This window comes from Artemia sp. Qi Xiang Cuo, chromosome 5 (assembly GCF_049724085.1).
Source record: "Artemia sp. Qi Xiang Cuo chromosome 5, ASM4972408v1, whole genome shotgun sequence".
Classification (NCBI taxonomy): Eukaryota; Metazoa; Arthropoda; class Branchiopoda; order Anostraca; family Artemiidae; genus Artemia; species Artemia sp. Qi Xiang Cuo.
In genome coordinates, this window is record NC_142798.1 from 31,960,135 (window position 1) to 31,972,966 (window position 12,832).

The window sequence follows — 12,832 nt, forward strand, 5'->3', positions numbered from 1 at the left end:
ATCCATAAAACAACGGTACCAATCTTTACCTGTAATTCCTCCACTGTCTCCACTGCCTTTGCAGTTACGTTATGCGGTACTTTTATACTCTTAATAATGGCATAAGTGTATGCAAATTTACAAGCTTCTATGGGAATACAGTCGAAAGCATATCAGCTATCGTTTTCAAGTTTTAGTCCTTTTTCTTGTTCCTCTGTAAATATTTATCATGTGTTGTAACAGGGTGTAAGGAAACTTAGGTCCATACCTTTTAGAGGGATATTCAGCTTTTCAACTTTTTTTTATGTAGTCTTGCAGCGTTCCTCTAGGGACAACCATGGCACTTCTATAGATCCAACTGACTTCTTGTAGAATAAGACAGAAAAAATTGCTGTTTTATTTTCTTCTGGATCACAGCCACCTTTGTTTCTTTTCTCTTCTGTTTTACTTGTGAGCATTTTATCTTGAATGAAATTTAACAGGAAAAAATGGAACTTCATTTCACCTACTGTTCTGACAAGATTAAACAACGACAGAATTAACACAGTTTTGGGTTTTAAGCTTGTCTTCAACCTTTAAATATGCTGTTTACACAGCCTTTACAATCATAGCCCACTTCTGGGCACCTTGGTACGGCATGCGGAAGTTACCCCAGGTATTTTGGCCGAACATGGGAGTTCGCTATCCCGCAGGATGAAAAAATACTAGCAGCAAACTGGTGAAGATGGCACGTCTCGGAAGCTGCCAAAAACAGGCAAATAATAAGAGAATACAATGTGAGTTTACAGCGCGAGTTTTCTAGTATTCGTAAATAGGCGTAGGCTTTCAGACAAAATTGAACAAAATTCCAGAGTTAATCACCTTAAAACCTGATCTAATCTGATATTTCTGGTAAAAGTATTAATTAAGGTCAGACATTTTAAAAACATGCACTGCCATCTGTCAAAGCTTTTATAATCCACCAGAAGCCCCATATGTTTTTATACTGAAACAGTTTTCTGTGGCTAAACGTGGCCAAATCTCCTCTATACCCATTTTGATATTTAATTTTGTACAACTGTAAACTTTTGAATGGAAATCATAGAAGAAGCTGTTATCCAACCATATTGTGATTTGTATTAAATCACTTATATGGTGTTTAGGTCTTCTGGAAATTGGAAGTTGGATAGAAGTTGGGTCTCTTATATTATACTGTTGCAGGAAAAGTAGAACATGGAAAATGTTAAAGGCCGAGTTTTAGCGAAATATAGAATGACTAGTTTCTAAAGACCTATATTCAAAGGACCTCGGGAAGTAATAGCAAGACCCCTCCCCCCTCCATCACAGAAGCGGCTACCTGCCTCTACGCAAGATGCTGCCTACGCCCATGCTGATAGTTATTCCTTGAAGTCTTAATAATTTTTCATTCATTAAAGCTAAAAAGTGAAAATGTTTAATTTTTTTTTCGGTAGACTTCAAGTTATTTTCTGGTCTTGAGAAGGAATGCAGGTTGTCAGCGTTTTACCCTTGGTGAATTATTCGATTTTATTTCAACTCATTTTTGGTCTAATAGAGCTCTTTACTTTCTTTGAGAAACTTATTTTGTGGGGAAAGTTTTTACAATTAATAACTTAAAAACGTTGCTTTTGAATATGTGTCGAGGTCTAAAAGTTTTATTTCTCCTGCTTAATTTTGGCTCTCATGTTGAATACTTGTTTAAAGTTGCAAAGCTTTGAATATATCAAAATAGTTATACTTTAATTGATCTGTTGTATCAAGCTTGTATGTTTGACACAAAACAACGCAACATTTTTGAATTGAAACACAAATAGTTCCAAAACCTCCTCCTGGTATGAACCCTCCCTTTTTATAGTAGCATTTAAGCTGTACCCACTTGATGGCTAGAAAATAGCTGCTCAAAATATACCATCATAGCTTGAGTATACACGTGTTTTTGTGTTTGTTGTTAGTGTATGTTTCCACATTTTTTGTTCTTTGTCAACCAAGTGCACCAATTCATGAAAATGTAGGGAAGGAGGGAAAGAAATTTTTAAAATTGAGGGGGGTAAATTTCTTATTTCCTCGATCGTTTTCGTCAAAAGTATAAATAAAAGGTCAATAGCCGCCTGCCTTTGCTCTCCAATTGGCGCGTCTGTCGTCGACATTCTTTCACCCTTTACCCACTTGTTGAAGACTCCAAATTAAGAAGAACAAACATCTTAGCTATTTTTCAACAATTTCACTAATTGATCTTCCTATCAGCCTCCTAATTAGAGTTGAGTATTCCGATCATTATTGTTTCCCGGAACATAAAAGATTCTGTGGGAAATATGCATTTGACTTTAGTTACAGTCATTAGAAACAAAACAATGTGACAGTGTCAAAGGGGATTGATTAGCCTTTCCGTTATTAATTCTGGTCTCATAGTAATCACGTATTTTCTAGGTTTTTGACGCTCGATACGTTGGTACGGCCCAAGGCATGTTTGAAGCTATTTGTAATCATATCCGCTATTCTACTAATAAAGGAAATTTGAGGTAAGATGAGCCCCTTCTGTTAATGTATACTCACTGTTTTTATAGTTATACTCGTGGCTCAGATCGGTCACATGCATTTTATACGAGTAGAATAGTGAACAAAAAACAGATGGTTTTCGAACTCGGATTGGATATTCGCCGCTTTATTTTGTCTTACTCCAGGCTTGGTTCGGCAGCGGTAGTTCACAAGATGGTGTAGAATTCAAATATATATTTTATAAACCAAAGAAAAAAATAGCTCGTGTTTTAATCAGAGTTCGTGATGGATGCTCACTGCTTTCTTTTATTTTGTTTGCGGTTCAGCTCAGCAAGAGTGGTTCGAAAGTCGATGTGGAAATGAAATATACGTTTTAAAGAAGAGAGCGAAAAAAATGACTCGGATGTTTAGCAGAGCTTATAATGGATAATTCACTACTGTCTATTCTTTTACTCGTAGCTCAGTTGGGCAGCATTACTTCATAAGGTGATGTAGAATCGAAATATTCATATTTTTTAGAAGAGAGAGCAAGAAAGAGGGAGACAGAAGAAACTCATAAGTTTATCAGAACTCAGAATTTATAGTCACTGCTTTCTATTGTTTGTCACGTGGCTCCTTTCGGCAGTTGTAGTTCAAAAGCATATTTTGGATAGAAATATATAGGGTAAGGAAAAGAAGAGACAGAGAACAAAATTTAAATGTTTTTTGAACTTGTACTGGATATTCATTGTTTTCTACTGTTTTACTCGTGACTCAGTTTGGCCGTGGTAGTTCAAGAGGTGATGCGGAAAATAAATATACATGTTAAAGGTGAGAGAGAGAAAAATACTCATAAGTATTTCGAAACTCAAAATGGACTCTCACTACTTTCTATTCTTTTGCTCATGGCTCAGTTCTAGCGTTGCTTGGGGCTTCGGCTCTTGTACGTTTATTATCAAGACTCTAGGTTTAAATTATTGTCATAAAAGTAGCCAGCCTTACGAAATTTACCCTAAATTACTAAATGAAAATAAAAGAGTCTAAGCTCTAAGTGCCTAGATTGTGCTTCAGTAACAAAAGAGATAATACACTCATATATTTAAATAATGACACGGATTTTTGTTTCTCACATTTTAAAGGTTCCTGCGTTTTTCTCGCCATAAGACCGTCTATACTCTTTTCCTGGGATATTCTAAAGGTATCTTATCACGGATGGCTGATTTTTTCCTTGGGCCAAGAATAATATCCTTTCGTTTTTCTTCTTTACTTTTGGGATAAAAAGAAGCCAGAAGAACCTAACTCTTATGTGGTTGCTAAGGACGCATGTGGACTTTTCTGTTAACGAGGTTCTCCTTTATTAACAATGCGGTATGAGCACACCTATAATCGTCATGACAGAGCATCCAGTTGCAAGAAATTTCTGACTGAAGGCTGATCATGCTTTCATGGGAAGTTTCGAGAATGTTAAGATGAAATGATCCATTTAGAGGTTGTCCTGCTTCCCGACTCTTCTTTTGAACCGTTATGTTTAATTTGACGTTGAAATCAAAGTTTCACTCGTTTGACTCTTGTCTTTCCGCAGCGTTCCTTGAGCACCTTGTTCTTCTTATGAGTGTTTTGAAATTCTGTCAGTGGTAGCTTGCTCCTGCTTCATGTCAAATGAGCATCAACTAATTTTTTTAATTTTACTGATCACCTTTATGGCTTTGTTTGCTTGACCTTTTGCTGCCTTTTCAGTCGTGGTGACACGTCCATACAGGCTTTGAGATTCAAAAGGACAAACATTCAGCTTAGGACAAACATCAAACAAACTCGCTCTACTCTGACGAAGAATTTTGGTTCCTTTGCTAAGGGTTAAAAAAGTAAGGGGGCGGGAGAGGGAAAGTCTCATTAGTTTTGTAACTTGCCTCTTACAAAAAAAAAACTAACCCTTAAAAACTTGTTCGCTACTTCTTGTAAACGTCTTTCTTGTTGTGTAGCCTCTTTAATGTCACTCAAAGAAAGATCTAGAGTAAAACTTTGAGTGGGGGGGGGGAATTAATTTAATTAGGGCGCCAATAATTGACCAAATTGATAAGTTTATTTTTAAAAAATGGTAAAAAGAGAAAAATCAAATGAGGGTGCCAAAAAAAAACCTTGAAGACCCGCGGTCCCGCTGACCCCATTGGATCCGCCCATGATATCACTCATGGAATAATTACTAAAATTCATGATCATAGTAAAGCTTTTGGCTATTTGCCTTCATGGCAAGAGACTCTCCATTAACATTCAAGTTTGATGGGGCTGAAGAGGGTGTCCTCCGATATATCAACCATAAAAAAAAAAAAATTCTACAGCTTTAAATAACGTATGTATCAAACATTCTTTAGTTTATAATTTTAAAACACTGAGAATTTTACAATTTTCGATTTTCTATGATACGAATTTTCTGCAAAACAGCAGAATTCTAATTGCGCCAAGTTGCGGATATGCTGAATAGAAAGGCAATGGAGCCCCTTGAAGATCCTGCTGAACATTTGATTACAATACCATTAAATCAAATGTATGCCCCTTACCTTCACCGAAAGCTTTTCCCACTCTAGACCATGCCCAGCCACTAGGAATACAGTGTTGTTTCTCAATCAATCTTGACGGCGCATCTGCAAGATTCAAACTCGAGGGCACATAAATAACATTAAACCAAATATTCAATTTTACAACTGATAGGAACAGTTCCTACATTATGTTATTAAGACCCCCAGCAACACCCCCGGACAAGGTCCAGGTATCGACAACCACTTTGTTATCCACCTTAGATATCACACAGGAATCTCTGACCAGTTCTGAAATAGCTAAAATGGCGTTTAAGACAGATTTTGCATCTTGTACTTGTATACCCATGAAGCATGTTTTTACCCTTAAAGCATGAAATTGCTTCCGACCCCAAGTATAGGCTAAGCAAAAAAAAGCCGAATCAAAATGAGGAGATTTGATCAAAGCGGACAACACCCAGCCGCGGCCTTCTCCCAGCTGCGGTACCCGGGGTAGAATTAGAATTGATTTTTTTTTTCAGTCTTCCTAGAAAATTAAAGAGCCATATTAAACTTAAGACCAGCAGAAATAAAGTTCATACAAAAATTGAAACTCAAAACGACCAGAAACTACTATTAAAGAATTAATGAAACCAAAAACGAACAGAAATTAAATAAACAGCTACTGCAAAGATACATCTAACAGGTGCTAATATCGACGAATACAAAAACCTTTAAAAGAGTAAAAATTAAATTGAATATTCTGGTCACACTTAAAAGAAAAAAATCACTAAAAACAGGAGTTTGGCTACTGTCCCCTTCCCCCTCCTCTAGCCTTAAAAGGCTAATTCCTATTTCGTCATCTGCGTTTTATTGAAAAGCATGCATGTCTTGAACAATTCTTGAAAGAATTAAATAAAAAAACAATTTTTTTAACAGAAATTAAGGAGCGACATTAAAACTTGAAACAAACAGAAATTATTCCGTATATGAAGGGGGTTACCTCCTCCTCAACACCTCACTTTTTGCGCTAGAGTTTTTGTTAGTACTTTTGAAAAAAGCTTCTCATTGTTCTAATTAAACAGACTTAGTATTTCAGAAGTCGTTCTTAAAGAATTGGGAGACAATTTAAACTTTAGCGTAAAGAGCGAGGTGTTGAGGAGGAGGCAACCCCCTTTTTCTTATTTAATTTCTGAACGTTTTTGAATTAATACAGGTTCTGAAATTAGCTAACCGTATATGAATAATTAAAACAGAATTTGCATATTAATTTTAATTTTTTGTGGCTAAATGGCTTACTCAAAATTTTGATCGTACGAAGAGAAAAAAGGGCGGGGAGGGTGCCTAGTGGCCCTCCAATTTTTTGGGTTCCTTAAAAAGGGCACTAGAACTTTTAATTTTATTTACGAACGTTTCTATTAGTAATACATATACACAACTTATGAATTTTCTACCAATTCCTTAAGAATGACTTCTGAAACACCATCTTCGTTTAATGGGATCCATGAAAAGCTTTTTTCTTTATAATGCTGAATCAGCAATATAAGCCCATTCTTTTGATATAAATCAAATAAAAAAAAAAGTTTTTTAAACTGAAAGTAAGGAGCGACATTAAAACTTAAAGCGAACGGAAATTATTCCGCATATGAAAGGGGCTGTCCCCTCCTCAACGCCTCGCTCTTTACGCTAAAGTTTTTTATTGTTTTAAAAAAATAAAGTTGTGAGACAGAGTCAAACTTTAGCGTAAAGAGCGAGGCGTTGAGGAGGGGACACCCCCTTTAATATACGGAATAATTTCTAATTCCGTTCGTTTTAAGTTTTAATGTTGCTCCTTACTTTCAGTTTAAAAAACTTGTTTTTTTATTTAATTTCTGATACGTTTTTTAGTTAATGCAGCTTTTATTTTGGCTCACCGTCATTGAATAAGCAAACAAAATTTGCATAAAAATTTTACTTTTCTTTTGCTAAATGGCTGTCTCTAAATTTGGTTCTGACGTAATTTACAAATTAACTTACGTAACGAACTTCTATATTCGTATATTTTTCTTCTGGCAAAAAATACAAAGTTGCAGATTTTTACAGATATGAGTTTGAAACCTATGTTATAGGGTTTTATGATACGCTTAATCTGAAGGTGTGATTTTCAATAAAATTCTTTCACTTTTAGGGGATGTTTCCACCCTCCGTAAAAAATCAGGTAAATTTTCTCAGGCTCGTAGCCTTTGATGAGTAATACTAAACTTAATAAAATTCATATATTTAAAATCAGCATTATAAGACCATTCTTTTGATACATTTATTGACATCAAAATTCCGTTTTTAAAAGTTTTGATTACTAATGAGCCGTATCGCTTGTTTTTTTTTATTGTTTTTTTATTACGTATATGTTAATACGTATATGAGGGGGCTCTCCCCTTATTCAATACCACGCTCTTTACGTTAAAAGTTAAAAAAAATTTAATTCACAAACCTCTGAATCACAAAGGCCGTTTAATTAGAATAGATATCTCTTTTGAAAGCCCTGAAAAAAAAATCTTTAGTGTAAAGAGCGAGGCATTGACTTGGGGGAGAACCCCCTCATATACGTAATATTTTCTGTTCGTTTTGAGTTTTAATGTTGCTCCTTACTTTCATCTGAAAAAACTTGTTTTTTATTTAACTTCTGATCGTTTTTTAAATAATACTTGAAAATCCGGCGCCCCCTAGATAGAAATGTCCCTTACCCCAAAGAAACATCCTCCACGGAAAGATTCTCCCGAGTAACCCCCTTCTCCAGCCCCCCCCACCAGAAAAAAATCCTTCCTGAAAATGTCTGTATACTTCCCAATAACCAATACAATAAGTAAGCAATGGGCAAAGTTCATAACTTGCAGCCCTTCCCCTGGGAACTGTGGGGGATTAAGTCCTCCTAAAAGACATATTTATTAGATTTTCGACTATTCTGAAAAAAATGACTATCAAAATTTTAATTGGGTGACTTTGAGAAACAAATGAGCGTGGGAGGGGGCCTAGTTGCCCTCCATTTTTTTGGTCACTTAAAAAGGGCACTAGAACTTTTAATTTCTACTGGGTCCACTGGGTCTAGAACTTTTTAGGACCACTGGGTCAATACGATTACCCCTGGGGAAAATAAAAAAAAATAAAAAATAAACACGCATCCGTGATCTTTCTTCTGGCAAAAAATGGAAAATTCCACATTTTTGTAGATAGGAGCTTGAAACCTCTACAGTAGGGTTCTCTGACACTCTGAATATGTTGGTGTGATTTTCATTAAGGTTCTATAATTTTTAGAGGGTCTTTCCCCCTTTTTTCGAAAATAAGCCAAATTTTCTCAGGCGCGTAACTTTTGATGGGTAAGATTAAACTTGATGAAACTTATATATTTGAAATCAGAATTTATATCTGATTCTTTTGATGTATCTATTGGTATCAAAATTCTGTTCTTTAGAGTTTCGGTTACCATTGAGCCGGGTCGCTCCTTACTTACAGTTCGTTACCACGAACTGTTTGATTTATTGACATCAAAATTCCGTTTTTTTAAAGTTTCGACTACTATTGAGCCGTATCACTTGTTTTTTATTATTTTTTATTACGTATATGTTATTACTTATATGAGGGGGTTCGCCCCCTAGTCAATAACCCTCTCCTCTGCCCCCCACCAGAAAAAAATCCCTCCTGAAAGCTCCTGTATACTTTCCAATAACCAATACTATATGTAAACAATGGGCAAAGTTCATAACTTGCAGCCCTTACCCCGGGAACTGTGGGGGATAAAGTCATTCTCAAAGACATATTTATTAGATTTTCGACTATGCTGAACAAAACGGCTATCTAAAGTTTGGATTGGGTGACTTCGGGAAACAATAAGCGTGGGAGGAGGCCAAGTTGCCATCCAATTTTTTGGTCACTTAAAAAGGGCACTATAACTTTTAATATCCGTTCAAATGAGCCCTCTCACGATATTCTAGGACTACTGGATCAATACGATCACCCCTGGGGAAAAAAAAACAACAAATAACCACGCTTCCGTACCCTTTCTTCTGGCAAAAAAAAACAAAATTCCACATTTTTGCATATAGGAGCTTGAAACATCTACAGTAGGGTTTTCTGTTACGCTGAATCTGACGGTTTGATTTTCATTAAGATTCTATTACTTTTAGGGGATGTTTTCCCCTTTTATTGAAAATAAGGAAAAAATTTTCAGGCTCGTAACTTTGGATGGGTAAAACTAAACTGAAACTTACATATTTAAAATCAGCATAAAAATCCGCTTCTTTTGATTTATTTTTGATGGATCTTCTTTTGACTGGTATCAAAATTTTGTTTTTTAGAGTTTCGGTTACTATTGAGCCGGGTCGCTCCTTACTTACAGTTCGTTACCACGAACTGTTTGACTAATAAAAATGAACTGATTATTTAATATATTAAATTTAAAAAAAAAACAAGTTTTTTCCACTGAAATTAAGGTGCAACACTAAAATTTAAAACGAACAAAAATTATTACGTATGTGAGCGAGTTCGCCCCCTCGTCAATACCTCGCTCTTTACACTAAAGTTCAAATTTGTTTTCCAATTCTGTAGGAATGACCCCTGGATCACAAAGGCTGTTTAATTAGAATAAATAGCTCTTTTAAAAGTACTAAAATAAACTTTAGCGTAAAGAGCGAGGTACCGGTCTTGACGAGGGGGTCAAACTCCCTCATATACATAATAAGTTCTGTTCGTTTTAAGTCTCAATGTTGCTTGTTACTTTCGGTTGAAAAAAACTTGTTTTTTTAATTTAATTTCTGATCGTTTTTTCAATAATGCTGGGATATCTGGCGCCCTGTAATGGAAAAATCTCTTTCCCATAAAAAATTCCTCCATCGAAAGATGCTTCCACGTAACCCCTTTCCGGACCCCCCCCCCCACCACCAGAAAAAATCCCCCCTGAAAACGTCTATATACTTCCCAATAACCAAACTATAATAAATAAACATTTGGCAAAGTTCATAATTTGCAGCCCTTCTCCCGAGGACTGTGGGGGATTAAGTCATCCTCTAAGATATAGTTACTAGATTTTTCGACTATGTTGAACCAAGTGGCTATCTCATAATTTTGATCCGGTGAATTTGGGAAAAAATTAAGATGGGAGGGGGCCTAGTTGCCCGCCCATTTTTTTAGTCACTTAAAAAGGGTACTAGAGCTTTAATTTCTGTTTGATTGAGCCCTGTCGCGATATTCTAGGACCACTGGGTGGATACGATCACCCCTGGGAGATAAAACAAAAGAAAAAAAAAAAACAAATAACCCTTCTTCTGGCAAAAAAAAAATAATCCACATTTTTGCAGATAGGATCTTGAAACTTCTACAGTAGAATTCTCTGATACGTGGAATCCGTTGATGTGATTTTCATTAAGATTTTGTGACTATTAAGGGGATGTGTTCCATTTTTTCGAAAGTAAGGCAAATTTTCTCAGGCTCGTAACTTTTGATTGGTAAGATTAAACTTAACGAGACTTGTATATTTGAAATCAGCATACGAATTTAATTGTTTTGTTGTATTTATTGGTATCAAAATTCCGTTTTTTAGAGTTTTGGTTACTATTGAGCCGGGTCGCTCCTTACTTATAGTTTGTTACCACTAACTGTTCGATAATGCTGTTAATTGCTGAAAACTAGAAAATTTAAGATTTTATTTCACAGTAATTTTGTTTTTCAATTTTGTAAATATAAAAGAAAAAATATACAATATAATTCGTTTTCAAGAAAGCACAAATGACGCAACAGGTTTTAGACTTTTACGGCTGATGAAGGGGGCATTAGCCAAACTCCTCTTTGTAGCGATTTTTTCCCTGGGAATTTCCGATGGAGGAATTTTTAGTGTGGGGAGAATTTTCAAGGGGGTGGGAATAAGCCTAACACCCTTTAGATAGTCCTATCCCAATTCATAGGCAGCGCGCTAGCGCTGCCTAAGTAAAGAACGGTGTGGGCACAATGTTTTTTTTTCTCCATACCTGGGCACTTCGTATCGAAGGAGTTGTCGTAGAAACTTCAAAAAAAGCTTATTCAGTTGGAAATTGGGATGGCTAGTGCCCTTTTTCATAGTCGAAAGTGATTGGAGGGGAAATAGCCCCCCAAGCCAATCACTTCCCCAATCACATTCAATACCTATAGTGAGATAGCCTTTTTGTTCAGCGTCGTTGATTTCCAGATAGAAAATACGTTTTTGAGGAGGACACTCCCCCGCAAGCCTGAGGGCAAGGGTTTTAAGTTATGCCCTGGGGGCATATAAGGTTTTTATATAAGGCGTGGTCGCAGAAACTTCAAAACAGGGTCGTTCGATTGGAAATTCGAAGGGCTAGTACCCTTTTTAATAGTTGAAAGTGATTGGAGGGCGACTAGCCCCCCCCCCCCCCACGCCCATCATTCCCCCAAACGCATCCAATCAAAATTTTGAGGTAGCCATTTTGTTCAGCGTAGTTGATTTCCAGGTAGAAAGTATGTTTTTGAGGAGGAAGCTCCTCCACAACCCTCAGGGCAAGGGTTTTAAGTTATTCCCTGGGGGTATATAAGGTTTTTACAGAAGGCGTTGTCGTAGAAACTTCAAAAAAGGCTCATTTGATTGAAACTTCAACGGGCTAGTTCTCTTTTTAATATTCGAAAGTGATTTGAGGACAATTAACCTCCCTCTTACGTCCATCTTTTCCCCAAACACATCCAATCAAACATTTTAGATAGCCATTTTATTCAACGTAGTTGAAAGTTTTGTAAATTAGGTTTTCAAGGATGAAACCCCCCCCCCACCGCCCTCAGGGCACGGGGTGTAAGTTTTGCCCTGGGGTATATAAAGTTTTTATTGAAAGTGTTGTCGTAGAAACTTCAAAAGGGCTCATTCAATTGGAAACTGAAAGGACTAGTGCCTTTTTTAATAGTTGAAAGTGATTGGATAGCGACTAACGCCCCTCTCACGCCCACCATTTTCCAAAACACATTCAATCAAAACTATGAGCTATCCCTTTTGTTCAACGTAGTTGAACGTTCTGGGGATTAGATCTTTTAGGATGGTAACCCCCTCAGAGCCCTCATTGCAAGGGTTGTAAGTTATACCCTGGGAGCATATAAGGTTTATATAGAAAGTTGTTGTATAAATCATAGGCAGCGCAATCGCGCTGCCTAAGTAAAGAACGGGAACACTCGCGAACGAGACAAGAAACGGGAACTAAGTAAAGAGGAAGATACTCCCTCACAATCCTCAGGGCAAGGGTTTTAAAATATGCCTTGGGGTCATATAAGAACGACGTTGGCACAATGTATCATTTATTAATTTTTTTCCTTTAGAGCAGGGCACTTTGTATCGAAGAAGTTGTCGTAGAAACTTCGAAAAGCGCTCATTCAATTAGAAATTGGAGTGGCTTGTGCCCTTTTTAATAGTCGAAAGTGATTGAAAGGCGACTAACACCCCTTCTTCTCCCACTATTTCCCGACACACATCCAATCAAAATTATAAGATACTCAGTTTGTTCAGTGTAGTATATTTCCACATAGAAATTATGTTCTTGAGGACAGTCCTCCACATCCCTTGGGGCAAGGGTTTTAAGTTATGCCCTGGGGGCATATACGGTTTCTTATAGAAGGCGTTGTCGTAGAAACTTTAAAAAAGACTTATCCGATTGGAAATTCAAAGGGCTACTGCCCTTTTGAATAGTCGGAGGTGATTAGAGGGTAACTAACCCGCCTCTTACGCCCACCTTTTCCCCAAACACATCTAATCAAAACTGTGAGATGGCCATTTTATTCAAGGTAGTTTTAAGTTCTGGAAATTAGGTATTTGAGGATGACAACCCCCCCCCCCCACAGCCCTCAGGGAAAGGGTTGTAAATTATGCCCAG

The 12,832-nt window shown here is 36.8% G+C and overlaps 1 protein-coding gene across 2 annotated transcripts in view; it reads left to right on the forward strand.

Annotated features, from left to right (window-relative positions):
• The window catches only part of Nos (Nitric oxide synthase), a 614,880-nt gene that overhangs the window by 211,593 nt on the left and 390,455 nt on the right, over positions 1 to 12,832 (forward strand). For both annotated transcript variants that reach the window (XM_089089493.1, XM_089089494.1), the window contains exon 5: positions 2,404 to 2,495. In XM_089089493.1, the coding sequence (XP_088945619.1) occupies positions 2,404 to 2,495 (92 nt within the window). The remainder of the gene's footprint in view (positions 1 to 2,403; positions 2,496 to 12,832) is intronic.